We start from the raw sequence: 15,900 nt of genomic DNA, 5'->3' as shown, positions 1-15,900 counted from the left end.
GGAAGAAAAGCAGCTAAGATGGCAGCAATTAGAGAAAGGTTAGATGTTAGGATGAAGCTCTGTTTCCAAATGCCATTTCTCACTCTCCAGCCCGCCATGCAGCAACACTCTTTCCCTTCAGTTCAATTTATTGTACATAAATAATTCTTTATTTACAGTTCAGAAAAACTCCATTCATATAAAAATAGCAATGTACCTATGTACAAATTTAATCTTACGAATGGATGTGAATTGTAGAGTGTAAATACATGGAAAAGATGCAAACGTCAGAATTAATTAATCCTCTTCGACTTGACAGATAAAAGCTGCTTCCCATGTGGCAGATATTTGTTAGCACAGCAACAGACCTTCCCCAAACGGAGTTCAAAGTTGTATAATTCAACAACAAAGATGCATCTTTAATTAAAGTCACTGAATTGAAGTCACAGTTTGCTCCACACTTCTGTGAGACGTGTCGGCGTGCACTGCCATTTCTCATGCCAGTGATCCAGTCCAGCTGTGCTGCATGTGAGCCGCCTCAGTTGAAGTTGAATTTGAAGTTGAAAGGTCCAGAGCCGAATGGATTGAAACCCTGGAAGCTGTGGAAACCTCCGCGGAAGTTCTGGTGATGATGATGACCCTGCTGGCTCTCTGGATCCATGGGGTCCTCCCCGTGGTCAAACTTGGTTCTCATCTCTAGAAAAAGCAGATGATGTGTAAGTACTGAAAAACTTAACAAAATAATATACCGTCATGTCTAACTTTTGCATTAGATGTCAACTTGTTGAGAACCAACAGAATACACATTAAACTAAATTCAAATTCTGCTTTATTGAAAATACCTGCGTTAACATATGTGACACCAGTGTTAAACTGTGTATACTATGGAACAGTTCTGTAAGATGGTTTGGATAAAACCGTTTTACTGAGCTAGAAATGCTACCCAGTAAAATAATGAAGCTCTCCAGCTCCTTGGACAAAACAGCGAACAGTGAGCTGTTCACTGCAGCCCCTCAGAGGCCTGACATTTACTGTGAGACTGGCAGTAACAGCTTTCCACTGACTCTGCAGACCGCACTCTTCTTACCTGGGTCTGTGAGAACCTCTTTAGCCTGAGCGATGTCTATGAACTTCTTCTCAGCCTTCTTCTTTTCCTCTGGATCCTGGAAGTTGTCTGGATGCCACTGCTGTGCCAGTTTTCTGTAGGCTTTGATGATCTCCTTTTTCTGGGCAGTTCTGTATAATCAGCAGATTTATTCAAAATGACAACAGCTTCCCTTCGCTTCTTTTCAACGTAAGATGAGCTTAATAATACTTGTCACGTGTCTGGGTTACCACATTGGCTGTAATAAACCATTGCTTTGTATAACTAAGGCTTTGACTTAAAATGCATTTTGTCAATAGCACCTTTTTTAACACAAAAATGCTCAAAAGTGATAAATGTTATGTTTTCTTCAGTGGAGCACTGAATGTTCAACACACTCTCAGAGCAACAATGAATTGCTCTCTTATGTAGTCTTGTACTGTAAAGCAACCCATTTCTGAAGAAACACGATTATTCTCCAGAAGTCTGGAACACACCTAAATACATCGAAAGAAATAACCAAAAGGTACGAGTTCCCACCTCTTCACTCCAAGGATCTTATAATAATCCCTCTTCTGAGACTGTTTGAGAAGTCGCTGAGCTCTCTCCAGGCCTTCTTTTATCTGACGGTCGTTCTCACTGTGCTTTGCCGCAGTCTCATAGTCCTTAATAGCTGGAAAATAAAAATGCAGGACGGACTCAGAATTGCTTACTCATCCCCAGCAGCTAATGGGAGGTGAAGTACAGTATTTAAAGACAGTCCCTCAATGGAAAAAAGCACACAGGCTTCCTTGTTGTGGCAAACATGCTTGTGTTAAATTGTCTGTGAGCAAAGCAGTGAATCCCTTTATGCCACAGGGTGATGTTATGTCTCCGAGCCTCCAATTAGATAATGGACCAAACAAAAGACACACAAAAAAATTACACGGATCAGCTAACAATAATTGCATTATTTTTCAATCTAGCTTCCTCAGCGCCACGCCAGCATCGCTGTGGGACGCGTCTGTATCCGGTTTGTGGATTCTCCACATTTTCAGACATCTTCACTGATAAGATCAATCATTAAAACAACAAAAAAGACTAAATGTTTGCTGGAGTTTGGATTAATATAGATTTAGGATGTTGGCACTGTATTTATGAATTTATGATTTAACACTGAAACACTTTGATGACTCACAATTCTCACTGTCTGAGTTTAGTGTGTTAGCATGCTAACAGTACAGCTGAGCCTGATGAGTAGGTAATTCAAAGCATACCCTGTTTTATTGTCTATTTTACTTTAAATGGGACCCTAATTTTAAAAAATTAACATCATGCTGTATTAAAGAAGACTTAGCACTATTGACTGAGACCATAAACTTATAGATAAACTGTTCACCGAGGTCACAAACCAAGTGAGAGGTAGTGTCACTTTCTCATAAGCTTGCATACAATTGGACTTCTTTTTGCAACCAGTGGAGTTGCCCCCTGCTGGCCATTAGAGAGAATGCAGGTTTGTCATTTCCACATTGGCTTCATTTTTCTTTAGCTTCGTCCACATACTATCCTGTCTATGGGACTTACTGACACCTACATCTTTACAGTGATGCAGCTAGCATGGATAAAAATCAAACAGGCGACTATCTGACGTGATTCTTAAGACAAATAACTGCACTCAGTGAGGTATTAACCAGTACAACAATCAATGCCTGATCTTGCTCTATCAAATGAACCACGTTATTAATAAGTAAGTTCCATCACCTTCAGATCACGTTGCAGCAGCTCCAGGCGGGTTCGTGTGCTCACGTTAGGGTGCTTTGAAGCTTGTTTACCCTGTGAGGTGTACTGAGGTGAATTTTACACCTCAGGGCCCTGACAGTTTAAAAGCCCACATGAGGTTTGGCCTTCCAACCCGCTGATGGGTTCATGCCATGTTGACATGCGCAGCCTCAGCTCAGCTCAGCCTCAGCAGCGGTTGCAGGATCTTCTGATTTTAGTGCTCTGAGGTTGACCTGCCTGGAGTGGCGGTGATGTTAATTGGGGGTTTAATTGGATGTTTGAGATAGGGGGTTGTTTTGTCCTCTCATCTAAAATAAAAGCTAAACACCAGATTTTTGGGTTCTACATCATATCTGGGAACACTGTAGATGAAGCTAAGGCAGTTTGCAGATTATATGAAATAAACCAAAAATTGCCATGCAGCTTTAACCCATCTCCTTTTTTACTTTTAGGTCTTTTTTTTTTTTTTATAGCTGCTATTTTTTTTGCGTGTGCTGACTTCTAACACGTCATCTAACACGTCTATGAACTATTAGCTGAGATAAAACAAAAGTTAAACATCACTTGTCACACTGAATCTCAGGTGAATATGAACAAATACGTTTCAACGTGTGCCTATAAAGCACCAAATGTTAGCTTTTGACTTAATCTCTAAAAATCTGTCAACACGGCATAAAGTTCTACTTCTTCAAGCTCTTCACCAGCAGACATGTCAGCCTGAGGGCCTTATTTACAGCACCAGCACTCACAGCGTGCCTCAAACAAGCTTCTTCTCATGTTCATATTCATGTGCTCGTCTGTTTCACTTTTTTATACGATGAACTACTAGACATATTTAACTGCATGGCAACGTAATGTCACCTCCACCCACATCTCTCTTTTCCATCACTGCTCACTAGTGAGTATCAAAATAAAGCCAAAACTGCCCCAACAAATACTGAAAGGTTTTGTACTTATCAAGGCAATAATGGCAGCAAGGCAGAACAAGCACCGTCTGATTCTTACCACACTGTCCAATCGACGACAGGGAGCCTGTTCTGTGTGACAGCCTTTCCTTTTAGCTGATTAAGTGCGCATACAGCCATCTGAGAGTGTCAGGTATGAGGGAAAAATGTTTTTCATCTGCAGTCTCTGATTTGAATGACGCACACTGTCAAACTGTGGTCACATGCGCTACAGATCTGCTGCAGTTCCCTCAAATCAAGCTTCAACTAGCAGCAGGCAGCTGAAAAACAGCTACAGAACATTTCTAGTTTTGTGGGCATCACACTGGTTGGTTATGAGTCATTACTTCACAATTTTTTAGTTTATAAAGTTCAAATCAATGTGAACGTTGGAGCCCGACTGGAAACAGCTCAGAGTTTCGTGAAAATTGTGAAGATAGAAAATAAAATCAAAAAATTCGAGACCGGACCCAACGCTGAATATCTGCCAATATTGATACCAACCGTATTTTCTTAAAAGCCATTATGTCTAGACTTTTTGCTTTGCCCCATTCCTTTGCATGCTGCTTCGAGTATTCTCTAAACTTTGTGGTATTAAACATCCATTCATTAAAAACTTAAGGGACTACAACCCTCGACGTCCCTCCATTTTTGCCTTTTTGTCCATCGGGCAGCTGCTCTCACTCTCCAGCTACACAACCGTTACTTGGTTTTTCACAGTATCTTTGTAATTTCTTTGTACTGGATTCTAAATTTTACAAAATCTTTCCAATATTTCATCCAGTGTTTTTATCATAATGAGTATCAAACGTGTGACCGCTATAATACGCTGAGCAGCTGGAGTGAAAATGGTTCTAGAGGAAGACAGTTGACACTAAATTTCAAACTTAACTGACAGATAAACAGAAAATGTAGGCAGGGATTTAGATAAAAATATCCACTGGTTGTTTGCTGAGTGGTGGCACAGCATCAGGTGACAGGTAAAATGACGGCTGGGAGTCAGACTGCCATCACTGGACTCTCTGCGATCTGACAACAGATAGATGAGACTGTTGTTTCAGCCTAACCCCCCCCCCCCCAGCCAGCAAAAAGGCTTCATGGAAACAGGAAGTGCCGTGTGTGCATTTTTGCTACCTATCAGGGACCTTTTCTGGTACCGACCTTTCTTGATAAATAAGACACTCTGCATCATTTCACAAGCAGTGCAGGACAGCTCTTCATCTCACAGGCTATATTTATCTCTAACACACTGTGCTCTACACCTGATTCTAATTATACTGTGTGGGCTGAGCACTCTAACAGATGACGTTTGTCTGTTTCAGGCTTTAGACATAGTAGTTATACGCTTTATCCAAATTAGACATGGACACCCCAGCTGTATTTATCTACATTTAGTCTTTATTGTGCTTATTCAAATTCAGAGTCAAAATGGATTTGGTGATGAGAACAAAGATTGTGTTAAATGAGGAAGAATTTATGTAGATGTGAGCATCCCCCTTTCTGACTGTATGCTGCCTAACAGCATTTACTTTGGATGATTACATTAAAATCACTTTCCAAACAAATTCCAACGACTAAAGTGATCAGATAGTGATATGCATGATGTGTAATTAATACTTTAACTTTATTTCACTGTGTTTTTTATGTAGTGTTACAAGGGCCCCTTGTGTTAGACTCCTGCCATGACACCAGTACAGCCAAAGTTCTTCTGACAACACCTGATTTACATGGATGAGGGCAGGCTACAAACAGCAGAAACATTGACCTGTTTAATGCAGTGCAAATCAACAGCACTACAAATTGCAGCCTCCAAAATGGCTGTATAATTGTTTTAAACAAAAGCTGTGCATTAAAAGCTCGATGAAGGCAGAGTTACAGATGTGTGTGTTAATAAATCTGTATACCTTACAGTATTCAGTCCACCTTCAACAAAAACAGACAGTGGCCATGGACTTTCTCCACAAAAATAAACAAATTCCCAGTGAAGACTGGCAAACTAACTTAAACAGACTGTCAAACTGAAAAAGAAATAGATCACCTGACAGGCTTACCTTCCTCATACTGCTCCTCTTGGATATAGGCCTCAGCTCTGTCCTTAAGCACGTTAACGTTCTCTGGGTACGACTGGAGGACCTCGCTACACACTGAGATAGCTCTGCTAGCCTGCTGGCTCTGCTCACGGCACAAAGGAAACACACTGCTTAGACGTACTGTTTAATGAAGTGAAAGAGTGACTTAATACACCTCATGGCAGCAGTCAGAGGTCTTACCTGTGCCAGCGCATGGCAGATGCGCTCCTTGGCAAGTAGAGAGAAAGGGGCCACGTTGGGCTCAGTCTTCATCACTGCCTCGTATTTGCTCACTGCATCTTCATACCTAAAGGAGCAGGAGGCAGGTAGGTGTTAGAGCAACAATGTGACACTGTCGCTACAGCAGAATGCAACATGGATCACTGCACCCACAAACATCGCGCCCCTCTTGTTCTTCGCTCGGTTTAGTCTTGTCAATATGGCATGTTATGTATGTCAAATGTGATGTGACATCCATTCACATTGAGATGGGATTTGCATGCCTGGTTGTGAGACCAGAAAGTCGGAGCGCTTGAGGGAAGGAAGCAGTCATTGTACAGCTGATGCAATCCATGGTATTCAGAGGGGATATCGTTTATTTTTACAGGGATATACAGTTCCCTGAACACACACACACACACACACACACACACACACACACACACACACACACACACACACACACACACACACACACACACACACACACACACACACACACACACACACACACACACACACACACACACACACACACACATACCTCTGCTCTTGCATGAGCTCCTCTGCAGACTGGATCTGTTTGTTGAGCTTTTTGACCTGCTTGTAATGGCTGTAACACTGCTTGTGATCAGGATCAAGCTTCAGGCACTCACGCACCTCACTGCAGATCAGCGAGAGGAGGAGGAAGGTGAGAACAGGCTAATTTGCCTATAAAATGACGTACATGCTATGCTGCCAACTTACAGAGCGTGGACAAAAATAAAAGGAATAGTTTAAAATAACACATGACAGTCCAGCAGTAAAAACACTTTGAATGAAGTAGTCATTTTTCAAGCTATAGTTGGTATTGCTGCTAAGCAGTCTGTCCTTACCTGAGGGACATCTCGTGGTCTCCAAGATTATAGTAGATGGTGCTGAGTTTGTAGAAAGCCTGGGTATTGTCACTCTTTAACTTAGATGCAGCTTTAAGGTCACTGATGGCCTTCCCCATCTCTCCCATTTCAATAAAACACTCTGCTCGCATCTCACGAGAGGTCACGTCCCAAACGCAAGTCTGTAACAGGTGAACAACAGCGCTGACCAACTGCAGTTTAAGTTACGATACAAATGTTCTGAACACCCAGCACTGATAATAACATGGACAATATCATACTTGCAGGAAAATTAGGCAATGCTAGCAAGGTATGTATCTTACCTCAATGATAGTGTCAAGCTGAGTAGCAGCTGCTGCATAATCCTTGTTGGTGAAGCTGCTGCGTGCCTGAGACACCAGCCGCTGAATTTCGTCTGACTTTGTCAGCTGACTCTGGGCTTCCCTCTCCTCTTTGTCGTTAGGGTTGGACTTCAGCTGGAACATCGCAAGGCAAGGCATTACATCGCATACGTAAGGTCATGATTAAAACAGTATAACTGGAAAAAGACTGAAGCTAGGACAGAGTATGGAATATGAGGTATAAATTGTAGACCAGAGAGACCAGAAAATTAGTGCTTGAGACAATTTCAGTCCTTCACCAACACATTCCAATATGAGCTCTTATATTTCTGAAGAGGTTCTTGTGCCGACATTGCCTCTTGAAAGCATTGCCTATCACAGCAGTAGCAGTGCTTACAATTCTCTAAACCCATTACATTATAATCATCCTCATCATGGCGGCCATCATATTCACAAGAGCAATCTCAGCTAATGACACATCCTTTACAAATAGACCTGGGTACCCTCTAAGTGTTTCCTGTGAGCTCAGCTTAGGAAAGAGCATAATGCATAGATGCTGCATAATGCTAGCCCACCACTGGCCAATGTAAAGACAAGGAGCTAATGGTCGAAACAGGCCTATGAGGCTGCAGGTCTGCCACATGCCTTTGGACCAATGTGACAATGTCTGACATTCACATCCTGTCCCCACATAGAGGAGGAACTTAATGTTTCCCTGCATTACCTCATCTGAGAATACAGCAGCTTTAGATGGGATCTAAGAATTAATACCACATATAAGAAGGGTATTTGTGTCTTGGTGTCTGGGGGTGTTGTGAAACTTCACTGTAAAATGGTCGTTTTAATGGAAAATGCATTAGCGAGCTGCAGGCCTAATCCTTGACGAGCGCCTAAAAATGATCCCTGAAGGCCCAGATGAGAGTTCATGGCCAATTTAATTATCATCTACATCTTGTGAGATAGCTTACGGATGCAGGGATTCAGTGTTCTCTGAGGTCTCATGCAGCCTAAGTGCATCTGTTTTTAACTTCCATGCAACTTCAAAGAGTTTTGTTATGTCCATTCACCCCATCAAGAACAAAATCTCCAATGTTGTCAATATACTGTAACTGTGCAGTAAAGAGTGCAGACCTCACAGACGAACATAAATACCCTGTTAGCAAGTTAAACCCTTCCCCTTATTGTCCATGCTTGACTTTAGTTTCTCTCCAGCATCGGGCTACAGATCAACACTGACACCTCCTGGTGAATTCTGCTCAACAAAACAGTGGCTTCATCCCAGCATTGCTGCTTTTAACTTGATATCACTCTACTTACCACCTTTTTAAAGTCACTCTCTGCTTCATCGAGTCTCCCCTGCTTGAGAAGGAGATTTCCTCTCTGAAGTCGTGCCTTTTAAGGGAAGGAGGGAGAGAAAGCAAATACAGAGCTATCAACACAGCTGACAGAGCGAACCATTTTCCAAGCACAATGAGTGCCTGGCCTTGATTTAAACTATAAAACTAGCACATATACTAAATATACACATACAGCTGCCTCTTTCAATAATTTCCATAAATGTGTTTCTCATCTGTCAGATCTCTGATTGTAGCTTCTTAAATGTGAAAATTTGGTGATTTCTTTACTCTTCTATGACAGTAAACTGAATGTCTTTTGATTGTGGACAAAACCAGATATTTGATGACATCATCTTGGGCTCTGGGAACAACATTTTTCACAATCTTCTGGCATTTTATAGACCAAACAACTAATCAATTAACCAAGAAAATAATCAATAATTATTGGCGATTTGACAATAAAAATAGTTGCAGCCCAAAACTATACTTTGCAGCCCAACCATGCTTTAAATAAATGATTAAAACAAATGATTTCAAACCAAGTGTTGTGAAAACTGAAACTCACGGATGTGAAGTCTGGTTTGAGTTCAATGACTCTGCTCAAGTCTGGCAGCGCAGACTTTGACTTGCCCATAGCCAGAAACACTGTGGCTCTCCTGTAGAAGGCCATGTAGTTCTTGGGATCTCCGTCTGACGAAAGGACAGCGAGAACATGACTATACAAGTTTAAAATTATACTTCCTAGAGTAAAAAACAAGTTATTATTCTTATGTCACTTACCCACAGCAGCATGGAAATGAGAGAGGGCATCAGCGAGCTGGCCAGCAGCGAGCAGTTTCTTCCCCATCTCCATATGGTTGTCCACACTCCCATCCCTGCCACATTTCACTCCTGGAAAACACATACAAAAAAACATAACACTGAGCATAACAAAGCAGGCTGCTACAATACAGTACTCCATTTCTTACTCATTTACGTTAATTACCGACCAATGACAGAAGCTGACGTCAGCATGTCAATCAAATCAGGAAAGTGAAGTTCCAGAGATTACTGACATGTAAGCTAGCTGTCATGCTGTGCTGTTAGTTCACCTTAGGTTAGCTTACACAAAGGACACCAGCGTTAACTTACTTAGGATATGAGATAAGTTGTTAGCTAGGTTAGTGAGTTTTTAATTACCTGTAGGCGCAATCAAACGGGTGACTTTAACTAATATGCTAAAGACGATTTGCCTCGACATAACTGATTAGCTATTCTTAACGTTGAGTGAGCCAATAGTTATCGATTTGTCTAGCTAACGTTTAGTTTGACTGACTGACAGTGTCTGTACCATGCTCAAAGTTCCTATTTAACTCTAAATAATGTTATCATTAAGTAGCCAGTAGCTATCATTAACGTTAGCTTCCCTAGTAAAGTATCGTTAGCTGTCACAGTGAGCTTCTTACCTTCATATCTCAGATCAATCAGAACAAGAACATATGGGATGTAGGTCAGTATTTTGTGAGCTACATGGTCGATGGAAACCATGATTAGACTTGCACCAGACAGGTCTTATCGCGTTATATCCCTCAGAACCGATGTTATTGTCACTGTTTCCTCTGATTCTCCACAGTCCCATGTGTTGACCGCCGCTCAGCATTGCTCGTCTTGTCCCAGCCACAGCGGAGCAGCGAGCTCAAACAGACCGGTCGTGGGGGGCTGTGATTGGTTGGATTGTTTGGAAAACCCCGCCCACCTCTGTTGGCTCAACAGAGAGTAGCCACGACAGCACGAGACGATCACCCGCGTGAGTGTGAATATGTACGCGCGTGTGCGTCTATGTGAATAAGTTGTGAGAGTTTATATCCTCTGTCATATATGAGATTATCACAAAGTACTCTAATAAGTAACATCATGCAGCTATTTTACTGAAAAATAACAGCTTCAGAATCATTTCGATGGTACGCTGACTTGTAACAGGGAAAATTGCACCTCTGTCATTCCCTAACACCTGTTCTTGGACCGAGTAAATTGGGTTGAGCAGGCGCGATCTTCTGCGAGAAGTGAACACTTAAAGATAAGATAAGACTTTGTTGATCTCATGCTGGGAACATTCACTTATTACAGCAGCAAGAATAAAGAGAAGTGGTAGAACAAATAGACAATAAAAAGATACAAAATAAAATCAACAATAAAGGCTCAATAAATAGCTCAATTTCGCAGTGGATTTTTAATTGCACATGAGCAAAATATGAATAATAAAATATTCATATGCATTTGGGTTTTTCAACAATAAAAATATATAGCACAGTAAAATATATAATATTGCAAGATTGCAAGTTCCACAGATGTAATGGATATTCACATATGACATATGACATAAATAATGGAGTAGTGTAAAAATTAGTTTTGTGATGTGAAATAACATCAAATGATGCTTTAGTTGAACAGTCTGACAGCCATTGGACTGAAGGACCTGTGGTAGCGTTCCTTCTTACACCGTGGATGCAGCAGTCTGTTGATGAAGGTGCTATTTAAGGCCCCCACTGTCTCTTGCAGGGGGTGAGAGGGGTTGCCCATGATTGAAGTCAGTTTGGCGAACATCCTCCTCTCACCCACCTCCTCGATGGTGTCCAGAGGGCAGTCCAGGACAGAGCCAGCTCTCATGACAAGTTTGTTTAGTCTTTTTCCCTCTCAGAGCTTCCACGTTTTTTCCTCTCACAGATTCCACATACTCAGCAGACCGCTGCGTACAAGACTGCAGATGCCATCACTGCGTCACACACCACCAGCTATGGGTCTCAGCTAAGAAGAGGCTAGTGTTCTCAGTACGCCTCAGCTATGTGTCAAAACACACCTTTGTATGCCTGCAGGTAGCAACCAGACTGCAACTAGGTTGTAGAATGGACAATGTCCTGAATGGAATCAGTTTGGGTGGACACTGTGGACGGTTTTCACTGTGAAGCTGTTACAGTCCAGCAGATGGCAGTAATGCAACACTTACGATTGTTGACCACCATACAAGTTGACAGAAGTCGACGTCTGACATTGATCATCGATTTCTCATCTACACACATTTCAACACATTTGACCCAATGAAGTGAAGGACTGTGGACTCTATTACTAGAAAAAGTCCTACATTCACATATGTATATACTTTATTGGACCATCATTGGGAATTCCTTTTGATGGTCCAGGTGGAGCGAGGTGTAATTCATGTGTTATTCAATAGTTTAAAGCCTCTGTAATGGATTTTCATGTTTCTTAGTCCTGTCATAAAATTTTGCATGTAAAATTGAGGCTGTAGAGTGTAAGAACAATATTTAATCTTTAAATGGGGATTCATGTTGCCTGTATTGATCCATGCTGTTTTCTGTAGACTTTAAGTCAATATTCTTCCTCCTTGAGACAAATGAGGCTTTGTGGTTTAATGAGACTTTGTTAGAGGCTTATAAAATTTGGAACAAATTTTGTAAAACTATGAATGTGTCTTGTAAGACTCGGTACAGTTAAGGAGGATTGCAGTGAATCTCATGAACATCCCCCCATTCACTCATCTCATAACTGTGGTGTGAGAGTCTCATTTTTCAGTGACTCACCCATCCATTCTCTCTGTTTTGAATCAATATAAATATTTTGTTTTATTACACATTTCAAAAACATATGACAGCATCTGACAGTGGCAAATTGCATGTTCATGTATAAAAAGTTACATTTCTACATATGGATCAATAATTTGTGCTTCAGTTCAGAGCAATAACATGATACATCAAAGTTTGTTCAGATAAACTAATGTTAAAAAAAAAAAGATTAATGGCTGCAACAACAAAAGCTCTACATAATTCATAAACACAAGTTTTGTGTCCTTCTAAGTGAATTGAATTATTTTATGATGTCATCCATACTATGATGTCTTTTAATTTCTAACAGCAAAGCAGGCATTCATTGTGAGTCCACTGGTGTGCCTTGTTGAACATTCAGTGCACCCAAAACACAAACATAACAAAAGTGCACACACATAGGAGAATGTACACATCTCAAAGCATGAAAGCACAGGCGTGAACAATGAAATTAATGATGGCTGAATTCCATTTAGCATGTTAGCATTATTAGCCACATCCATCCTTTTCCTGTCATGAGAAGTCAAAACATACAGAAACACAAAAATATTTTCCACTTCTGAAATGAGATCACACATATTCATTTATAGCTGATGTCTTGGTGCTAATGGTGGTCCCAGAGATGCTGCTGACTCTGCTGCCACTGGTGGCCCTTGATTGTCTGCTGTCACTGATCCCTGTGCGAGACGAAGACGAAATGCTCTTCTTCGTTGGAACAACTGCGTAGGCGGCAGGGAGCTGGTAAGCAGGGAATCTTTTTGAGCTGTAAGGTTTAGATTCGGGAAATGTATGGTTACTTTTATTTATTTATTTATTTTTTCCTGTAGCTGGAATTAAATGACAGAAATGCTGGAAAAAAAAATCAATGATACAAGAGCAGTATATTACCTCGAGTGGCACCCTTCCCTCCCTGCAAAGATACTGATAATAAGGCCTCCAACAACAAGTAAGGTGGAGCCTCCCCAGCCAATGAAGACGCCAACACCTATTTCAAACCTGGCAATAAACACAATGATACATAAATGTACAGTTCTTACTTCCTAAAATCATCAAATAAATGCTGATGCATGATATAAAGAGACTTTGTTGTATATTTTATCGATGTCACTTAAAAATTGTACATACTTCTGAGCTCTGAAGTTAGGATCCTGAAATTCTGCTCTAATTTTGTTTCCATAATAGGAGAAAGCAACCATAGAACACATCCCTGAAATAACAGGTACGCATTAATTTTAAGATGTGTATTGTTGCAATGGGACTTCTTTCAAATAACTGTCAGTGTAAAGTCTTGCCTCCAATAAGGTAGTTCATCCCCCCGGCAAAGGTTACCCTTGCATTAGCAATCTCTGTTCCCCCAATCTTAGTGCACTTCATTCCCACTAAGACCAGAACTGATCCAAAGAAGGACAGGATAATGGAGATGATGATCAGAGCACGGCACATGTGAATGTCCCCTGTCCAAAAACAGCAAGACAATGTTAAGACACAGTTAAAAAGACTAAGTTTTGAATTATTACCATGCTCTGTGCTGAAATCCATTTTACTTACAGTTCAGTGCAAGCATTGATGGAATCCCCTTACAGTCAGATACTCCAGTTGAATCAGATATACAATCCTTCCACAGGTTTGAGAAGTAGTTTGAAGTGGTTAAGACTATGCTGTCTACCTCAGACCAAGTCCAGATCTCTGTGGGCATGGTGGAACAGACCAGGATCCATCCAGATACACAGACCACAAAGCAGCCGATCTCCATGTACATCACCACAGTCCTGTAACTCATGATTGCCTTGAACCTCTAGACAGAGAAAAGGAAAATCCAAACAATGGCACTACAGCTCCTGTCCAGCACTGTCTGCCCGAAAGCCCCTCCTCAGGTGCTGCATGCAAATGGAAACACACGCAGCCAAACGTGGTTTGTGTACATCATCACATGTTTTGCCTTGAACTGATTCCGTTTTGTGAAGGTCACCTCGGTGATATTTGGTGTGAGACGCAGAGTGTACCAACATAGGTTCAGTTTTGTGCACCATTTAGTTTTCACTTCTCAAACGGAGGAGGTGGCATCCCATGAAAACTTTATCACATCCTTGAGTAGAAAAATAAATGTCAGTATAAATGATGGCATTATTTTGCTATGCATCGATGATGTTGATAGAGGACTGACACACTCATAACTGTGTAAAAGGTATGAAATTAGGGTATACTGGCACAAATGACATGGACTGTTGTGAGTATTATGGATGATTATTGCAATATATTCACTGAAGATAATAATTGGCAAGAAACAATACTCATTATAGGTATAAAGGTTTTTTTTAAGCTGTATATGAATTCATAGACATTCCATTGATATTCTTAATTCACAGACTATATATAGTCTATGACTGTAATACGTGCCTTCATTAAATTAACAAATTTATTTATTTATTTTTTTTCAATATAAATTTTACAAATATGGTCAGAAAAATATCTTTGCTCTTGAGCTCAAAGCAGAATTATCAGTGCTCATGCTGAGCTGATCACAATGGGTAACACTAGACATGAGAGATTAGGTCATATCTGGGGCCACATCACAAAGCTTTACCGTAGTCCAAGTTCATTAAAACTTGCGTGGGTTCTCGCCGGGCACTCCGGCTTCTTCCCACAGACCAAAAACATGCTCATTAGGTTAATTGGTGACTCTAAAATTGCCCCTAGTTGTGAGTGTGTGTGTGAATGGTTGTTTGTTTGTGCCCTGTGACCGGTCCAGGGTGTACCCCGCCTCTCGCCCGTTGACGGCAGGGATAGGCTCCAGCACCTCCCGCAACCCCGAAAGGGATACGCAGTATAGAAAATGGATGGATGATTATTTTTGTCATCTGGCAGTGGACATGTTTTTGACACAATTAATGAAGACAACATGTTTCATATGACTGATAACATAACTGAGAAGAAGACTTTGATGCTTTACCAGAGGACAAACTTGCTTCATTATTACTATATATGCAGATAAATTAGCATGTTACTAGAAAGGTTGCTTAGCATATAATTCAGAATCTAAATATATCACAGGCTGTTGAGAAGATTCTATATAGAAATGGTGCCGCTGTCAATCAGACTGTTATCAAGGACATTATGGACACCACAATGTCCAATGCCAGTCCATTTTTAAAAGCGTGTGGAAAGGGGCCCCTTGCCACGCGTCATAGAAGAGTATCATATTTCAACACTAATTATTCTGTTATTTAACCTGTTGAGTATGTGTTTTGCAGGAAAAATAGAAAATCTTTCATCTATGATCCTTTTCTAGAACAGTTTTAATAAGTCAAGTCTGATTGAATAGAAAAGAGTTTAAAAGACAATCCATTCTGTCAGGAGAGAGAGACTGCTACCCCCTTGGGCACATCCCCCAAAAAAGAATAAAATAACTGTTTATTGGGTCATACTCAATAGACCAGCTCAGTTTTCACTGCATTTAGTTGGCACTCTTGGGAGGAAGTACTGATGTCAGACAGTTTAGGTTTGAAAGTTATTTCCGTGGGCTTGGGAACACTTTAGGAAGCCATTGTCAGTAAAGTTTGTACAGTTTGTCACTGCATCTACAAATGCATGTTAAGACTCTACCATGCAAAGTGAGAGCCATATCAACAACATCTAGAATGCAGCCAACCTCTCTGGTGCAAAGTACAAATGTGTGCTGTGGTCTGACGAGTCCA

At 40.9% G+C, this 15,900-nt stretch overlaps 2 protein-coding genes across 2 annotated transcripts; both read right to left on the bottom strand.

Moving 5' to 3' along the window:
- Positions 1-114: 114 nt before the first annotated feature.
- Positions 115-10,283, bottom strand: dnajc3a (DnaJ (Hsp40) homolog, subfamily C, member 3a). Its single transcript, XM_070975947.1, has 12 exons — positions 10,052-10,283; positions 9,387-9,497; positions 9,172-9,296; positions 8,587-8,661; positions 7,252-7,404; positions 6,929-7,110; positions 6,598-6,717; positions 6,036-6,141; positions 5,817-5,937; positions 1,604-1,736; positions 1,067-1,215; positions 115-675 (listed from the first exon to the last, which is right to left on the bottom strand). Exons 1-12 carry the CDS (start codon positions 10,131-10,133, stop codon positions 518-520), a joined length of 1,515 nt encoding a protein of 504 aa, XP_070832048.1. The 5' UTR covers positions 10,134-10,283; the 3' UTR covers positions 115-517.
- A 2,420-nt stretch (positions 10,284-12,703) lies between these two features.
- LOC139340081 (claudin-10-like) lies at positions 12,704-14,015 on the bottom strand. Its single transcript, XM_070975689.1, has 5 exons — positions 13,754-14,015; positions 13,498-13,659; positions 13,331-13,412; positions 13,094-13,201; positions 12,704-12,968 (listed from the first exon to the last, which is right to left on the bottom strand). The coding sequence occupies exons 1-5, from the start codon at positions 13,983-13,985 to the stop codon at positions 12,776-12,778; spliced, it is 777 nt and encodes a 258-aa protein (XP_070831790.1). The 5' UTR covers positions 13,986-14,015; the 3' UTR covers positions 12,704-12,775.
- Between the last annotated feature and the right edge of the window lie 1,885 nt (positions 14,016-15,900).

Source organism: Chaetodon trifascialis, chromosome 12 (assembly GCF_039877785.1).
Source record: "Chaetodon trifascialis isolate fChaTrf1 chromosome 12, fChaTrf1.hap1, whole genome shotgun sequence".
NCBI classification, from domain to species: domain Eukaryota; kingdom Metazoa; phylum Chordata; class Actinopteri; order Chaetodontiformes; family Chaetodontidae; genus Chaetodon; species Chaetodon trifascialis.
Note: the sequence above shows the minus strand (reverse complement) of the source record. Positions and strands in the feature narration are given on the sequence as shown.

Coding starts and splice junctions, on each gene's coding strand:
- dnajc3a (XM_070975947.1), bottom strand. CDS start 10,133: ATGGTTTCCATCGACCATGTAGCTCACAAAATACTGACCTACATCCCA. Junction 9,498..10,051: donor GATTGATCTGAGATATGAAG/GTAAGAAGCTCA, acceptor TGTGTTTTCCAG/GAGTGAAATGTGGCAGGGAT. Junction 7,111..7,251: donor AGCTTGACACTATCATTGAG/GTAAGATACATA, acceptor CACCTGTTACAG/ACTTGCGTTTGGGACGTGAC.
- LOC139340081 (XM_070975689.1), bottom strand. CDS start 13,985: ATGAGTTACAGGACTGTGGTGATGTACATGGAGATCGGCTGCTTTGTG. Junction 13,202..13,330: donor CCTAACTTCAGAGCTCAGAA/GTATGTACAATT, acceptor GTTTATTGCCAG/GTTTGAAATAGGTGTTGGCG. Junction 12,969..13,093: donor AGGGAAGGGTGCCACTCGAG/GTAATATACTGC, acceptor TAAACCTTACAG/CTCAAAAAGATTCCCTGCTT.